This window comes from Schistocerca serialis, chromosome 6 (genome assembly GCF_023864345.2).
Source record: "Schistocerca serialis cubense isolate TAMUIC-IGC-003099 chromosome 6, iqSchSeri2.2, whole genome shotgun sequence".
Classification (NCBI taxonomy): Eukaryota; Metazoa; Arthropoda; class Insecta; order Orthoptera; family Acrididae; genus Schistocerca; species Schistocerca serialis.
Window position 1 is genome coordinate 145753799 of NC_064643.1, and position 16376 is coordinate 145770174.

Here is a 16376-nt window from a genome sequence, read left to right on the forward strand (position 1 = left end):
TGTGGCCCACTAAATTACACTGCTGTCATCTCACTGGCCAAAACTAGTGTTCCATATAGTTTTCCTTATACTAAGACACATCTACAGGTCCTTCCAGTTTCATAAAATGCATCTGAAGATTTTTATGCACAAATCTCACCACCATTCCCATGCCCAAGAACATAGGAAACCCCAAAAATATAAAGTTCATTCACCATGTCTATATCACCAAACCTGTAGCACAGAGTTGGTGATTATGTCACAGTTGGTGCTTCCTCTTGATGAATGGCAGCAGTCGATGCTGCAGACACTTCTGAAACCAGAAAGTTGGTGTGTCTGAAATTGGTTGCTTTACCTGGATGATGGTTGTCCACACTGCAGCAAACATTTCTGGCAGCAAAATGTTTCGGCCAATAGTTGACCCATGTATTAGCAGAGGATTGGCCATTTGTACATCAGGAAATGATGCTGCTTCCTTGCTTGGACATGGGTTGTATAAGTGGTGGTTACTGGAACTGCTTGCCAAGTCGTCAGTGAAACATTAATTTTTACAACTGTCTTTTATTCATTTTGATACAGAGACAGGATTGTGGCAGGTGGGAGGTTATTGCCTCTCAATGATATTAGTGGCTGCCAGTGGGCCAAACACCCTGGTCAGCAACTGCCATCTTTCAGAGTCAGAACAACAAGCATAGCAATGGTGGATGGTGGTATCAGTAAAACTGCTGCCAGAGTGCATCAGACATAGCATCCGGCAGCCTGACTGGCTCATGGCACCCTTAACACACCAGAGACGATGGTGTTATACTGTAACATTCAACATGGATCAAGTCAAAGTCATATGCCTGCACTGGCAATGGTCAGCAGCAATAAAGGCCCTCAGAAGCTGCTGTGCAGCAACAGAGAGACTGGGAAGCCCTAGCCCAAGCTCGAAGATACGATCCACGAGGGAGGTGGTCACCAGCAGAAGATAGACACTGGCAGGTGATCCAGTGGTGAGAAAGTGCCAAGTTCCTCTATATATGGTTCCCAGCTCAGGTAGACACCTGCTGCCACTGGAGATGACGTCCTTGGAAGGTGATTGGATGCTTCATCTGGCACTGCAGTAGTCTTCACCTTGACGTTAATGGCTGATGAAGAACGGTGGTTTTCGGCATCATGTACACATCATGATATGGTCAAGTATAAAGTATGCCAGCGAACATCTGAGAACATCTGATAGTGAGGGTCTGATTTGGGGCGGTGTTTATGAGAATCTACTAGCCAGCAGCTACTTTGCAACACTAGGATCTCCTCACCAGAAGAGACAACAGTCTGCAGAGGACAGGTGTCACCATTGGGTGCTGATGACTTCATTTGTTCTGCTCTTTTTGTTAAGTCAGCTCCTGCAGGAGTCTTCCCAGTATTCTACCAATGACCCAAAGTCTGCCACCTTCTTTACCCACCTTCATTCCATATCATATTCCTACAAAGTGTTACACCCAGGTATTTGTATGACCTATCCAATCGCAACTGACTCATTGATATTATAGTCAAAGGATACTACAGTTTTTCGTTTTGTGAAGTGCACAGTTTTACTTTTCTGAAAATTTAAAGCAAGTTGCCAAGCTTTGAAGATCTGACTGAATATTTATGCAGCTTCTTTCAGACAGTACTTCATTATAGATAACTGCATCATCTGCAAAAAGTGTGAGGTTATTATTAATATTGTCCACAAGGTCATTAATATGCAGCATTAGCTGAATGCTATTTCCAGGATGGTTAAATATATGAGTTCCAATGTTTTATCACTGTATTTGTTGGTTTTAAGCAAGTATGTCAAAATCGGCAGTTTTGTAGATACATAATTAAGACTCAAAATGTCCATCCTTGTTTCAAGAAATTTCGCAGAGAGATGCACTTAGCTTTAGGCCAACAACACTAATTATTACCTCTTGTGGAATTAAGGGAACACATTATATGCTCACATTTTATGGCCTGATATGAGACCAAAAATCTCCTGTGTTTGAATCAAGATAGAGAAGATCCTAAGAGTCAGGCATCACAGAGAGGTTTACTGTTAGTAATTTGTGGGTGTACTTTCATAGAAGATTGAAACAACATATCACTTCCTCTCACTTATGCTTCACAGAATGACCATATAGTGAAATATGAGTATATGGAAACTTACTGACAGATATTCTTCTCACACACTATACACAAATGGAAAATGAAAGGGAGAGAATGCTAGCTATACTCAATGTACCCTCTGTGACAAACCTTGAATTGGAGTGTGGAGCATAGATCCAGATATAATATTCTACAGCCTTGCTTTTGCACAATAATGACAATAAACACTAATCCTTTTGAAATGGGGCCCACATCTCACTCAGGCTCTCACTGTAGGCTTCTGCCTGATTGAGACTCAGGCTCTGTCTCAAAAGAGTTAACATTAGACTATTCCAGAAGACAATAGAGATTGGAAGGAAAAAAATACTTAGCTACCTTGTCTAGAGGTGAAGACAATGAGAGATACTTCTTAGCTCAAAACAGATTGACTTGAGTTTTTTGACCAGTTTATTAATATGATGATTCTATTATAATTTGTTATTCACCTAAATAAAAAGAAATTACACAAAAATTTTCTTGTTGTAATTGATCAACAATATATGTATGTATATATGCCTATAGTATAGTTATTGTTAATAATTGTCAGCGGCATGAGATACGGCATAAATTGTTCCAACTGTTACATGTTTACTGGGTTAAATCTGTGACGTAGAGCACCCTGATGTCAAGAAACTTAACAACATAATTTTTGTAAACACTACTTGATGGCCAATGTCATGCCAGAATCATTTTACATCAGTTTTTTTCCACGAACATTTTTTCATAAAGCGTAAATCATGGGAAAATTATAAATATGTTTACAAAAAACTGGGTGTGAATTTACATTGTGGACACAGGAAATTTGATGGGAGCTATAAAAAATGATGGAAATGGCAGGAAAATGTTAATTTTGGGAACATAAAAGCAGGGATATACTGTAGTTCGCAATTGCGTTATACGTGTTTGTGTAAGATGAGGAGTTAAGCAGTCTGCTGTGAGCCAAGAGAGAAAATCACAATTGAAGGGTACTAAAAACTGAAGAAGTGATATGAAGAAATGTAGTCAGTCACAAAGAAGGAGAAATTGTGAATAAAGTATGAAATGAGAGCTTCTCTTTCTGGGTGTATGCTCATACTTGTAGATTCCCCCCTCCCCACACCCACCCCATTTCTCTTTAGCATTTCATTTTATTGATCTCTGTTCTGTATATCAGTTTTTGTATTTTAACACTTTATGTATTCACTAGTCTGAAATACACTTTTTTTTTTAATTTTTACAGATAAGCCAGAATGTGCCATTACTCAAGCTGAAATGGATGGAAAATTGGTTTTAACATGTTCTACAAGTGCAAATCCACCAGAAGTTGATTTCACTTGGCGAATCAAGAATGAAAATGACACAATAGAAGAAAATGTGGAGAAAAAAGGACAAAGCAGCATTCTCACTCTGGAATCTTATGTTGAAAATTTCCGCACATATTTGTGCTTTGCAAATAATAGTGTGGGAGTAGGAATTCCTTGTGAAAGAGATGTCACAGGTGAGAATGAAATATACCTTTTTCCTTCTTATATTGCAGAATCCATAGATCCTTAATGTATATGCAAAATATGAGCAATTTTATGTGCACTTCACATTTTATAGTCTTCTTCTTACATCTGTAATACAGCTTCCGCACACCTGAAAGACAATATGAATGGGCAACAGTAAAAATTTTTATCGGGTAACTTTTATACATTGATGGAAAGTTTGGGCAGAATGTAAATAATCTAGGAGTAAAGGCAACGTGTGTGTGTGTGTGTGTGTGTGTGTGTGTGTGTGTGTGTGCTTGTACTTTGTCCAAAAGCAAGTGAAATTTGAAGTGGTTGTGTAACAGTGAACCAATCAGTGTCTCAACTATTTAGAAACCTGTTATCCTTACTCCTAAATTGTTTACACTTTTGTACATTGTCAGACATAGGTAAAAAACATTTATAGTTGCAATATGCAGCTTGTGAGAGTTACGAACCAGAGACTCTTCATCTGACCACACAAAAGAATACAAATTTAAGTAAATATAGCTGTTCTAGGATTAAAGAATCTAAGGTCAAGGAACACACAGTAAAGACAACATGGAAGGGAACTTAATTGTGAATGTTAATAAGAAACAAGATTTGAAATCCTGAGGATCTGCAAAAAGAAAAAAGAGCAGCAAATAAATCAGAGATAGGGAAGGACAATTTGACAATCTTGCATAGACAAGACAAAATAGGGTAGAAACATAGAATAAGGTAAGAAGAAAAGTTGTTGGAAAAGAAGCAGTGAAGGGAAAGAAGAAACTAAAGAATATGGAGAATACAAAATAAATTCCAAAGAGAAAATGAATTGATGGGGATGTGCAGTGAACAGTGTGAGTGAATAGATGGGGATATGTAGTGTAACAGTGAAACAATGGAAGAACTATGGCGGGAGGACACTGAATAAGAGAAAAGAAAATTAAGAACAAGTTGATGAGAAGTGGGTGTTGTGGAACAGTCATATGATGTGAAGAAGTGTCCATGTGTGAACTTCTGACATACTTGTGCATTGCCATGTAGTGAAGTGAATACAAACTCATTACATCTTTCATATTTTGTTGAAAAGAAATAATTTCCATATAAAAATTGCAGAAACAGTGATTACTAAATATGTTCTTTCATTTCCATATGCACTTAAGTTGTAACAAAGTAAGTAAACACAAAGAATATTAAACAACACTCTCTATTGATAGTAAAGACTCTCTGCCAAACCAGCAATTCATCTTCTATCTCTTGCTTTGGCTACTTGCACAGGACCTAATGTCATCTCAAGTCAGTTATATCGTGTGTAAAAACAATAGTAATTTTGACAAATTGCCTGTTGGCGTCTGTTTTGAGTTCTCTGACCAACATTTGTTTGATAATTCTTCTAACGTTTCACAAGCACAAGTGGCCAGCGTTGTCAAAGCATCACCCTCAATTGCTGATGGTGGACTTGGAGTCAAGCTCACAGCTGCAGATTATATGTACCTGGCATGTCAACATTCAAGAGTTTTTCTGTGGTCATTTCTGCTGTGGTTCTGCCCTTGCTGCCTGCAACAGTTTTTTTCTACAGCACGGGAATCCAGGATCTGTTCATCTGGAGGCTTTCTTCTTTCTTGTTGAGCTATTGTCTTGTTTCCTTTTATCCTTTGCCAATCTGAGGCCACCTTTGACCTCCTTTGTCAATTTATAAATAGTCTTATTTGCGTAATATATGGCCAATTCTGTCTGCCACTCTAGGAGTGTATGGTAGAAAGACTGTACATCTAAACATCTACATCTACATTCAGACTTAAGTGCCTAGCAGAGGGTTCATTGAACCATTTTCATACTACTTCTCTACCATTCCTCTCTCGAATGGCGTGGGGGAAAAAGGAACACCTAAATTTTTCCGTTCAAGCCCTAATTTCCCTTATTTTATTACGATGATCATTTCTCCCTGCGTAGGTGGGTGTCAACAAAATATTTTTGCTTTTGGAAGAGAAAGTTGGTGATTGAAATTTCGTAAATAGATCTCGCCACAAAGAAAACTGCCTTAGTTTCAGTGACTGCCACCCCAACTCATGTATCATATCAGTGACACTCTCACCCCTATTGCACGATAACATGAAACAAGCTGCCCTTCTTTGCACTTTTTCGATGTACTCCTTCAATCCTACCTGGTAAGGATCCCATACTGCACAGCAATATTCCAGCAGAGGATGGACAAGTGTAATGTAGGCTGTCTCTTTAATGGGTTTGTTGCATCTTCTAAGTGTTGTGCCAACAAAGTGCAGTCTTTGCTTCACCTTCCCCACAATAATATCTCTGTGGTCTTTCCAATTTAACTTGCTCGTAATTGTAATTCCTAGGTATTTAGTAGTACTGACAGCCCTTAGATTTGTGCAATTTATTGTATACCAAAAATTTATCAGATTTCTTTTAGTACTCATGTGGATGACCTCATGCTTTTCTGTGTTTAGTGCCAGTTGCCAATTTTTTGCACCATACAGAAATTCTCTCTAGACCATTTTGTAATTGGAATTGATTGTCTGATGATTTTACTAGACAGAAAATTACAGCATCATCTGCAAACAATATAAGGAGGCTCCTCAGATTATCACGTAGATCCTTTATGTAAATCAGGAATAGCAGAGGGCCTATGACACTACCTTGCGGAACACCAGATATCACTTCTGTTCTACTCGATGGTTTACCATCTATCACTATGAACTGTGACCTCTCTGAGAGGAAATCATGAATCCAGTCACACAACTGAGACAATACTCCATATGCAATCAATTTGATTAATAATTGCTTGTGAGTAACAGTATCAAAAGCCTTCTGAAAATCTAGGAATATGGAATCGATTTGAGATCTTTTGTCACCAGCACCCATTACTTCATGGGAATAAAGATCTAGCTGTGTTGCACAAGAATGATATTTTCTGAATACGTGTTGGTTATGTATCAATAAGTCATTTTCTTCAAGGTGATTCATAATGTTCGAGTACAGTATATGCTACAAAATCCTACTGCAAATTGAGGTCAGTGAAATGGATCTGTAATTCAATGGGTTACTCCTATTTCCTTTCTTGAATATTGATGTGACCTGTGTTACTTCCCAGTCTTTAGGAACAGATCTTTTGTCAAGTGAGTGGTTGTATATGATTGCTAAGAAAGGCGCTATTGTGTCTGCATACTGTGAAAGGAACCTCATTGGCATATCATCTGGAACTTTCTTAAGTGATTTGAGTTGTTTCATAACACCTAAGATATCTACTTATATGTCACTCATGCTAACAGCTGTTCTGGTTTTGAATTCTGAAATATTTACTTCATCTTCTTTCATGAAGGAATTACAGAAAACTGTATTTCGTAACTCCGCTTTAGTGACACCATCATTGGCAACATTTCCATCGCTATCGCGCAGTGACAATATTGACTGTTTTTTGCCACTGGTGTACTTTACATACTACCAGAATCTCTTTAGGTTTTCTACCACATTTTGAGGCAATGTTTGATTGTGGAAACTATTAAAAGCATCTCACACTGACATCCACACTAAATTTCAAGCTTCCGTGAAACTTAGCCAGTCTTGGGGATTTTGCATTCTTCTGAATTTGGCAAGCTTTTTTTGTTTCTTCTGCAACATTGTTCTAATGTGTTTTGTGTACCATGGTGGATCAATCCCGTCTCTTATTAACTTATGCAGTGTGAATCTGCCTGTTGCTGTCGATACTGTATCTTTGAATTTGAGCCATATCTGGTCTACGCTTACATAATTTGCTTGGAAGGAATGGAGACTCTCTCTTAGGAAGGCATCAAGCAAATTTTTATCTGCTGTTTTAAATAGATATATTTTGTGTTTATTTTTAGTGGTTTTGATTGATATGGTTTTAAGCCTCGCTACAATGACCTAGTGTTCACTAATCCCTGTATCCCTCATGACACTCTTTATTAGATCAGGATTATTTATGGCTAAGAGGTCAAGTGTGTTTTCGCAACCATTTACAATTTGTGTATGCTCATGAACTAACTGTTCAAAGTAATTCTCAGAGAAAGCATTTAGTACAATTTCGGAAGATGTTTACTGTCTTCCACCAGCTTTGAACATGTATTTTTGCCAACAAATCGAGGGTAGATTGAAGTCTCCATCAAATATAACTGTATGGGTGGGGTACTTATTTTTAATGAGATTCAAGTTTTCTTTGAACCGTTCAGCTATTATATCATCTGAGTCGGGGGGGTTGGTAGAAGGAGTCAGTTATTATTTTGGTACAGCTGTTGAGTATAACCTCTACCCATAGTAATTCCCAGGAACTATCTATTTCAGCTTCACTACAAGAAAAATACTACTGACAGACACAAACACACCACCACCTACTTTATTTAATCTATCCTTTCTGAACACGGTTTGCGCCTCTGTAAAAATTTTGACAGAATTTATCTCCGTCTTTAGCCAGATTTCTGTTCCTATAACAATTTCAGCTTCAGTTCTTTCTACCAGTGCTTGAAGCTCTGGTACTTTTCCAGCACAGCTACGATAATTTACAACTACAATACCGACTGTTGCTTGGTCGATGCTCGTCGTTTCTTTGCCCTGTACCCTTTGAGAATGGAGCCCTTTTTGATCTTTCCCGAGACTGTCTAACCTAAAAAACCACCCAGTCCACGCCACACAGCCCCTGTTATCCATGTAGCTGCCTCCTGTGTGTAGTGGACACCTGACCTATTTAGCGGAACCTGAAACCCCACTACCCTATTGTGCAAGTCGAGGAATCTGCAGCCTATATGGTCGCAGAACCATCTGAGCCTCTGATTCAGACCCTCCACTTGGCTCTGTACCAAAGGTCCACATTCGGTCCTGTCGACAATGCTGTATATGGTGAGCTCTGCCTTCATCTCGCTAGCAAGACTGGCAATCTTCACCAACTCAGATAGCTGCCGGAAACCAGAGAGGATCTCTTCCAATCCATAGCGACACACATCATTAGTGCCAACATGAACCACCACCTGCAGTTGGCTGCACCCTGTGCCCTTCATGGCATCCAGAAGGATCCTTTCCACATCTTGGATGACTCCCCACCAGTGTGCACATGGAGTAATGTGACTGAACACAAGAATGATATATGAATAGTCAATGTTGTATCAATCATGCATTTATTTTCTGCAATTCATCTGGCAGTATCAAGCATTCAGAACTGACAAGTAACTTGTTCACCCCTTCAGTGCCTACTATATAGGGTAATGAAAAGTCTGGTCAAATGTAAATAATGTAAGGTATAAAGGTAACAACTCATTGAATAGTAGAGGTGCTGAGTCACCTAAAGCCAAAAAACAAGTTTGGGAACTTAGGGATTAGCCTACACTACCTGCACTCGCTCATGAACATGAAAAGGGTCAGTTTGGGGCAGTGTTGGAAAAGTCTGCTCTAAAAGTTCTTGATGTTGTTTATCTGCCTTTCAACAGCTCTGCATCATATTTGATGTTTTTAAGAACAAGAAGAAAACATTTGTATGAGAACAGTCTGTCAGCAGATATTCTAAACTGAACACCATTTCACGTTACTAAAAGTAAAAGAAAAAATTGCTAACAGTAAAACTATAGAAATAATTTATAAATTATGAAGTGCAGCAGTCAGTTGTCTTTTTTTTTTCAGGTTTTATTTGGAAAATCCAGATTTCGGCTAGTGCCTGCCATTGTCAATGCATTATTTTCTAGTCTCAATGCATCAGTTCCCTGTTGTTCAGGCGTCAGTTCACAGATATTTGGATACTACTGAGTAGTATTCAAAGAACTGTGACTGACGCCTGAACAACAGTTCACAGATCTTTGGATACTACTGAGTAGTATTCGAAGAACTGTGACTGACGCCTGAACAACAGGGAACTGAAATGCATTGAGACTTGATAATAATGCATTGATAGTGGCAAGGCACTAGCCGAAATCTGGATTTGCCAAAACAAAAAGGGGGGGGGGGGGGGGACTGATTGCTGCGCTTTATAATTTATAAATCATATCACAGTTGCTGAGTGCACCCACATACCTAATGGAAGGTAACTTGATAGAAATAATTATTTCTAATGTTGTGTGACATTACTGCACCTGTTTAAGTTCTGCTGTTATCTTGATTACCACCATATAATTCTCTTCATTTGCTTCATACCTTAAATTCTTTAACACTTATAGGACCTACAGTGCATACTTTGCTTGAATCATTTATAGCAGCTTGTTTATACTTCCATTTGTGAAGAAAGTGCGAGCACTACCCTAACACTTGGTTGCTATTCATTCATTGGTTACAATATTGCCACCTTTCATCCTGTATACCCATGTCAAAAATAAAATTTTCGTTTTGTGACTTGCTTGTAAGTTTTGATTATTTTGCACAACCTGTTAGGTGTGGCATGCACACTTTATTCATTATCTCATGCAGCTTAATGAATTTGTTTTAGTTATATTTGTTCATTTTCTGCCTTTGTATTGAAAAAAGGCATGGTTTTGATGCATTTATCAGAGTTAGTTCATGTCAAAATGTCAAACTTAGTGTCTGGGAGACCTTTTTTGTAAAATAGTAGAGACTATAATTTGTTATTTAGACATTTTACTTTTTTAATTGTGCTATCATCATTGTCAGCAAGTGGATCCAAGTGAATGTGTCAAAACCTTTATTTTAATTCTAATTATATTTAGCAAAACTTTCATTTTAAATTTGACTCACACTTCCTTGTGTAATGTACAGTGCCAGACTTCATCACTTTGTTTGAAAGCTGATCACCTTTCTTCCAGAACTGATGAGTCAGTGGTGCACTACACGCTAGAGGCATCTATTAATGTGAATGACTGTATGTGGAATGCACAAATTTTTTTTCATCTGAAGTTACTTTCTGTTCAGTCGAGATAATGAAAGCTGTAGGAGACGTAGAATATTAGTATAAGACCCAAAGATATGGTCATGAAGTGTCTGTAATCCTAGTGATAATTGCTGAAGCATTTGCAACAATGTCCAAGAGTTTGAAGCAGTCTTAAAAAGCAGTGGAGCTGGTATAATACAAGATACAAAAAGCTGGCGTAAATAGAAATAGACAACAGTGAGATTTTTGGGGTGCATCTAAGTGATATAGAAAATATATGCAACCTTGAAATGGAGGTTATGTATTCACTGCAGTAGACAAAAAAGTCAAATCCAGCAAGATAGAAATTAAAGCTGCATGCTTGATTGTTTAGGCAAATACTGAGCAAGTCTTTTGCAACACTTTTTGCCTCTAATGACAACATTAAGCTTGTAATTTTTTATTCATTTACCCATTTCAGGCATAGCCCATCATCAGAATATCAGAGAAAATAGGCTAATATAGTCATACGGTTTCAATCATAATGTTGATGTGCTCAACGGACTGCATATTGCACCAGTGTTACGATTGTAATCATATGACCCATTACTCTGTATTAAGTTATTTTGTATGATGTTCCAATGATGGTCTGTGCACCAAATGCATAAATAAATAAAATTTTAACAAGAAGTGGACTGTTGTGATTAGTGGACAGAAAGCCATGGAAAAAGATGTGCTCAGTATTTACACAATGGTCGCCAGGCTCCCATGTAATTTTATGTTGCAAATTAAACTTATTTGGACAAGACTCACAGAGGGTGAGCATCACCTTTTAGTTGAGTCCTTCCATTGACCACCCATTCATCCGTAGATGTAACTGAAAACCTTACAGAAACCCTCAACATGCTAATACATATGTTCCCTGCTCATGTTTTCTTTATTGGAGGAAATTTTAACCATCAAATCATTGTAAGTCTGCAGGCTTCCGTGGCCGTTGTCACTAAAGTTAAAATTTTCTGGGTTATTAGGCCGCGTCATGTTTCTTCTAAAATGTTTGACGTTTCGACCCCTCTGCTGGGATCTTCCTCAGGTCTTTTGGTGTCCACTACTGCTAGAACACTGTTCTGTGTTTCTGTGGTGCTCTCTCATAAGTCAAACAAACCTGTGCCAATTTATATTGCCATTCTTTGTTTACTTTCAATATCTGTTGTCAGTCCTATTTGATATGTTGGAATGGCTTCCACACATTAGAGAAGTACTCTAAGATAGGACACACAAGAGATATTTTAAGAAATCTCTTTTTATACTGTCTGTACATTTTGTAGGATCCTGCTAATGAACTAAAGTCTGCCAGCTGCTTTACCTAAAATGAATGTATGTGATGATTCCATTTCATATCCCTTAAAATTGTTACACCCAGGCATTTCTATGAGTCGAATGATTCCAGATATGACTCACTAATTTTTTAGTCATTGTATACATTTCTGAATATTGAAAAAAGTTGCTAATTGTTGCACCACTTTAAAATATTATCAATATCTGACTGTATATTTGTGCAGTTTCTTCAGATAGTATTTCATTATAGATACCTGCATTATCTGCAAAAAGTCTGAGATAATTATCAGTATTGAAACTTCCTGGCAGATCAAAACTGTGTGCCGGACCGAGACTCGAACTCAGGACCTTTGCCTTTCACGGGCAAGTGCTCTACCAACTGAGCTACCCAAGCATGACTCACGCCCCATCCTCACAGCTTTACTTCTGCCAGTACCTCGTCTCCTACCTTCCAAACTTTACAGAAGCTCAGCGCACACTCTGCTGCAGAGTGAAAATCTCATTCTGGAATTATCAGTATTGTCTGCCTAGATCCCAGCATTCTTCTCTTGGGCACACCTGAAGTTACTTCTACTTCTGTTGATGATTCTCCATCAGAGATACATGGTGTGTCCTCCCTATGAATAAATCCAAGTTTCAGTCACAAATTTTGTTTGATACCCCATGCATCATACTTTGGTTAATAAACTTCCAAATTGCACTGATTTTCAGAAGTCAAGAAATAATACATGTGATTGCAGGCTTTCTCGGTGCATTCCAATGATAAAATCTTTTCAGGTGATCAGCAGTGTGTTGGCATCTTCTCTCCACAACATTTCAATAAATTTCATACCCATCATCTTCAGGCAAAGATGGTGGGTAGGAAACTCACTGAAACATTGCAACAAGGCAATGCCATGCCTTGGGTGATCATCTGAGAAGATCTTATCACTTAAGAAATAATGCTTGTACCTGACTGCCTTTATCTATGGCTCTCAGGATGTCATGTAAGGCAAGTGCAGTTTGGGTCTCACATGATCAGTGTCCTTGGAACCCATGCTGGTTGGCACATAGGACATCATTCTGTTTGAAATATCTTATTATGTTTAGCTCAGAATATGTTTTAGGTTTCTGCAACAGACATCATCATTATTGGATGTTAGTTTTGTAGTCACTTCTGCTAACCTTCTTGTAGATAAGTATGATCTGTGCTTTCTTGCAATCAGTGGGCACAGTTCATAGTTCAAAGGTTCTCTGTTATATTTTAATAAATGTAAGAGCTTTCTCAGCTCGAAATTCTGTATAGTTTCTGACAGAGGTTCCATTACACCTTGAAATGTTGTTTTATTTTAGTGATTTTAACTGTTTCTGTATACCACTGACACTAATACATCACTCAGTTGAAATAAGTAGTTCTCGTAACATGCAAAGATCAGCACATTCCTCAAACTGGGGAACTATCAAGAATGGGGTTCCACAAGGGTCAGTCTTGGGTCCTTTGTTGTTCTTATTATATATTAATGACTTGCCATTCTATATTCATGAAGAGGCAAAGTTAGTTCTCTTTGCTGATGATACAAGTATAGTAATCACGCCTGACAAACAAGAATTAACTGATGAAATTGTCAATACTGTCTTTCAGAAAATTACAAAGTGGTTCCTTGTAAACGGACTCTCACTGAATTTTGATAAGACACAGTACATACAGTTCCGTACAGTGAATGGTATGATGCCATTAATAAATATAGACCTTAATCAGAAGCATATAGCTAAGGTAGAATATTCCAAATTTTTAGGTGTGTCCATTGATGAGAGATTAAATTGGAAGAAACATATTGATGATCTGCTGAAACGTTTGAGTTCAGCTACTTATGCAATAAGGGTCATTGCAAATTTTGGTGATAAACGTCTTAGTAAATTAGCTTACTACGCCTATTTTCACTCATTGATTTCATATGGCATCATATTTTGGGGTAATTCATCACTGAGGAATAAAGTATTTATTGCACAAAAGCGTGCAATCAGAATAATAGCTGGAGTCCACCCAAGATCATCCTGCAGACATTTATTTAAGGATCTAGGGATATTCACAGTAGCTTCTCAGTATATATATTCTCTTATGAAATTTGTTATTAACAACCAAACCCAATTCAAAAGTAATAGCAGTGTGCATAACTACAATACTAGGAGAAAGGATGATCTTCACTCCTCAAGATTAAATCTAACTTTGGCACAGAAAGGGGTGAATTATACTGGCACTAAAGTCTTTGGTCACTTACCAAATAGTATCAAAAGTCTGACAGATAACCAACAAGTATTTAAGAAGAAATTAAAAGAATTTCTGAATGACAACTCCTTCTACTCCATAGAGGAATTTTTAGATATAAATTAAGAAAAAAAAGAAAAAAAATATTTAAAAAAAGAAAAAAAAGAAAAAAAATAAAGTTATATTAACTTAAGTATGTTGTTAAATTAACCTAATTATGTCATGTATTGGAAAATTTGACTCGTTCCACATCATTACGAAATATCATATTCATGATCCATGGAACTAGTATTAATCTAATCTAATCTAATCTAATCAGCTTTACATTGGTGTGAGAAGTAAGTTGGCATAGTACTTATGTGCTCCTTAGTAAAGGAACATTTGAAAACCTAGTTCAGTGCTTCTGTTTTTGATTTGCTAAACTTGATTTCAGTTCCTTTGTCATCTGTGAATGTTAGACCCTAACTTTGGTGCCATTGACAGCTTTTACTTTTACCAATAATCTCTTTAGCTTTTCCAAGAGGTATTGTCACAGTAGTCATTGAAAGTTTCACAGATTGTCTTCTTCACACCCAAATGTGTTTCGGTCAACATCTGTCTATCTCTAGTGCTGTGCTATGATGAGAAGAGGTGTGCTTTGAGATTGAATGTTTTTTGAACAAGCAAAATGCAGACTTCTATAACTAAGAGTCTCTGTCAAGTCATCAGTTGTGAAGAAATGGGCCAACACCATCTTCAGGTTCCATTGTCACAACTTTATTTTCTCTAGTTGATTGTTAAAAATCTGTAAGTACTCCTCATATTCCTCCTACTATGCTGCATATGCACATTAAATTAAATTTCATTATTTGACCATTCTTCTTGGTGTTGCAATTTTAATGGGTATCAGTGTATTTTGTGAACCTAGATTTGATATACTGCATTCTGTCATTGCTGTGAGTAAACGCAGGCAGACTCTCACTTTAGTTACATTTCCTATTACATCAACATATCAAATTTTGATCTGTCACTTTACAGTACTTTCTTTAATGTCTTAGAATTTATCAGTGGGTTAAACCATTGTGACATCATACATCATAGCTTAAACTCCTTGTTTCTCCTTGTTTGATTATTTCCAAGTATATGGCTTAAAGGAATATTCTGCATCATCTCTATTCATTTTATATTAAGTAGGCTGATAGTAGAACACCATTCTAGGGTGTTCCATTTCAAATAAATGTGAATGCATTAGATGGCCGGATCTATCTGACAATATGAACATGAACAGGACTATACTTTGATTAAAACAACATTGTTGATGTTTCAGCTAGTTGAGTGGCAGGTGGCAGCCTTCAGCCAGTTGTAGTTGTTTCTTGAGCACTGTGTTCTTGCAGTGTAGTCGATTTTGTGGGTAAACACGGAGCCTTGTTGTGATTGACTGGCTATGAACGAGCATCACTGTCCTTCACCGCTGAAATCTGTCAGTCACACAGCTATTTTATTTGAGTTGCAGTTGTTTAATGGAAGTTGTATGTAAGAGAAGACTACTTTGTATGCATATTAGACTGTGATGGCAGAATGAGCCATTTAGCATTGAGCAATGACTGACATAGTTCAGCAAATTTGTCAGTAACCTGTTTTGTATGCCCCAGATGGATTCTTGATAGTAAATTTGAAGCCTCTTAGTGAGAACTCTAATATTTGGGATCAGAAATAATGTGAATTGAATGTACAGTGAAATGTGTGGTCTGTGAGAGAACAGTGTCAATTCAGTGCTCCAAATATACTACATGATATGGATTACAAAGATGTCTTTCATATAATTGGCATTCAGTGATGGCACAGCACAATAGGAAAGGCTAGGTCATTACAGGTACATCTATAAATAAGGTATTTCAATAGCTAATCATGCTTGGACAAAGTACTGTTTTTAATTTAAACAGTGGAATCTTGCTCATAGTGCAATGGACTTACCTTCTCCAGCTTATCTATCATGATGTTTGTGATAAAAGGACATTCGCAATTCATGTTACAAAATGTATAGTGTTTCAGTACGCTTGAAGCATTTGCATGGACATAGAACAAAGGAACCACATTGCAGGCTGAATTATCTGTGCTAGTTGGAATATACATATAATATGGTGAAAAGATCACCAGAGGTTCCACAACACAAATATAAAGAGTGTTACTAGTGTTACTATTACTACTACTACAACTACATTGCTACACTGTTCTGCTTTATGTGTCCTCTGAAGAAGGTTGAAAATTCATAAGCTGAGATACCATTTTCCATTCCTTCAGCTACACATCTACCACTCATCTCATCCACTATACTATGAGTGGTTGGTTATCTTACTTGTTGCAAAATGTTACATCTACACTGTGTATGCATTGAAATCCT

At 37.4% G+C, this 16376-nt stretch overlaps 1 protein-coding gene across 1 annotated transcript in view; it reads left to right on the plus strand.

Annotated features, from left to right (window-relative positions):
* LOC126484696 (hemicentin-1) overlaps positions 1–16376 on the plus strand; it is a 1211236-nt gene that overhangs the window by 1046504 nt on the left and 148356 nt on the right. Inside the window, exon 16 of the mRNA XM_050108292.1 lies at positions 3347–3604. Within this exon, the coding sequence (XP_049964249.1) occupies positions 3347–3604 (258 nt within the window). The remainder of the gene's footprint in view (positions 1–3346; positions 3605–16376) is intronic.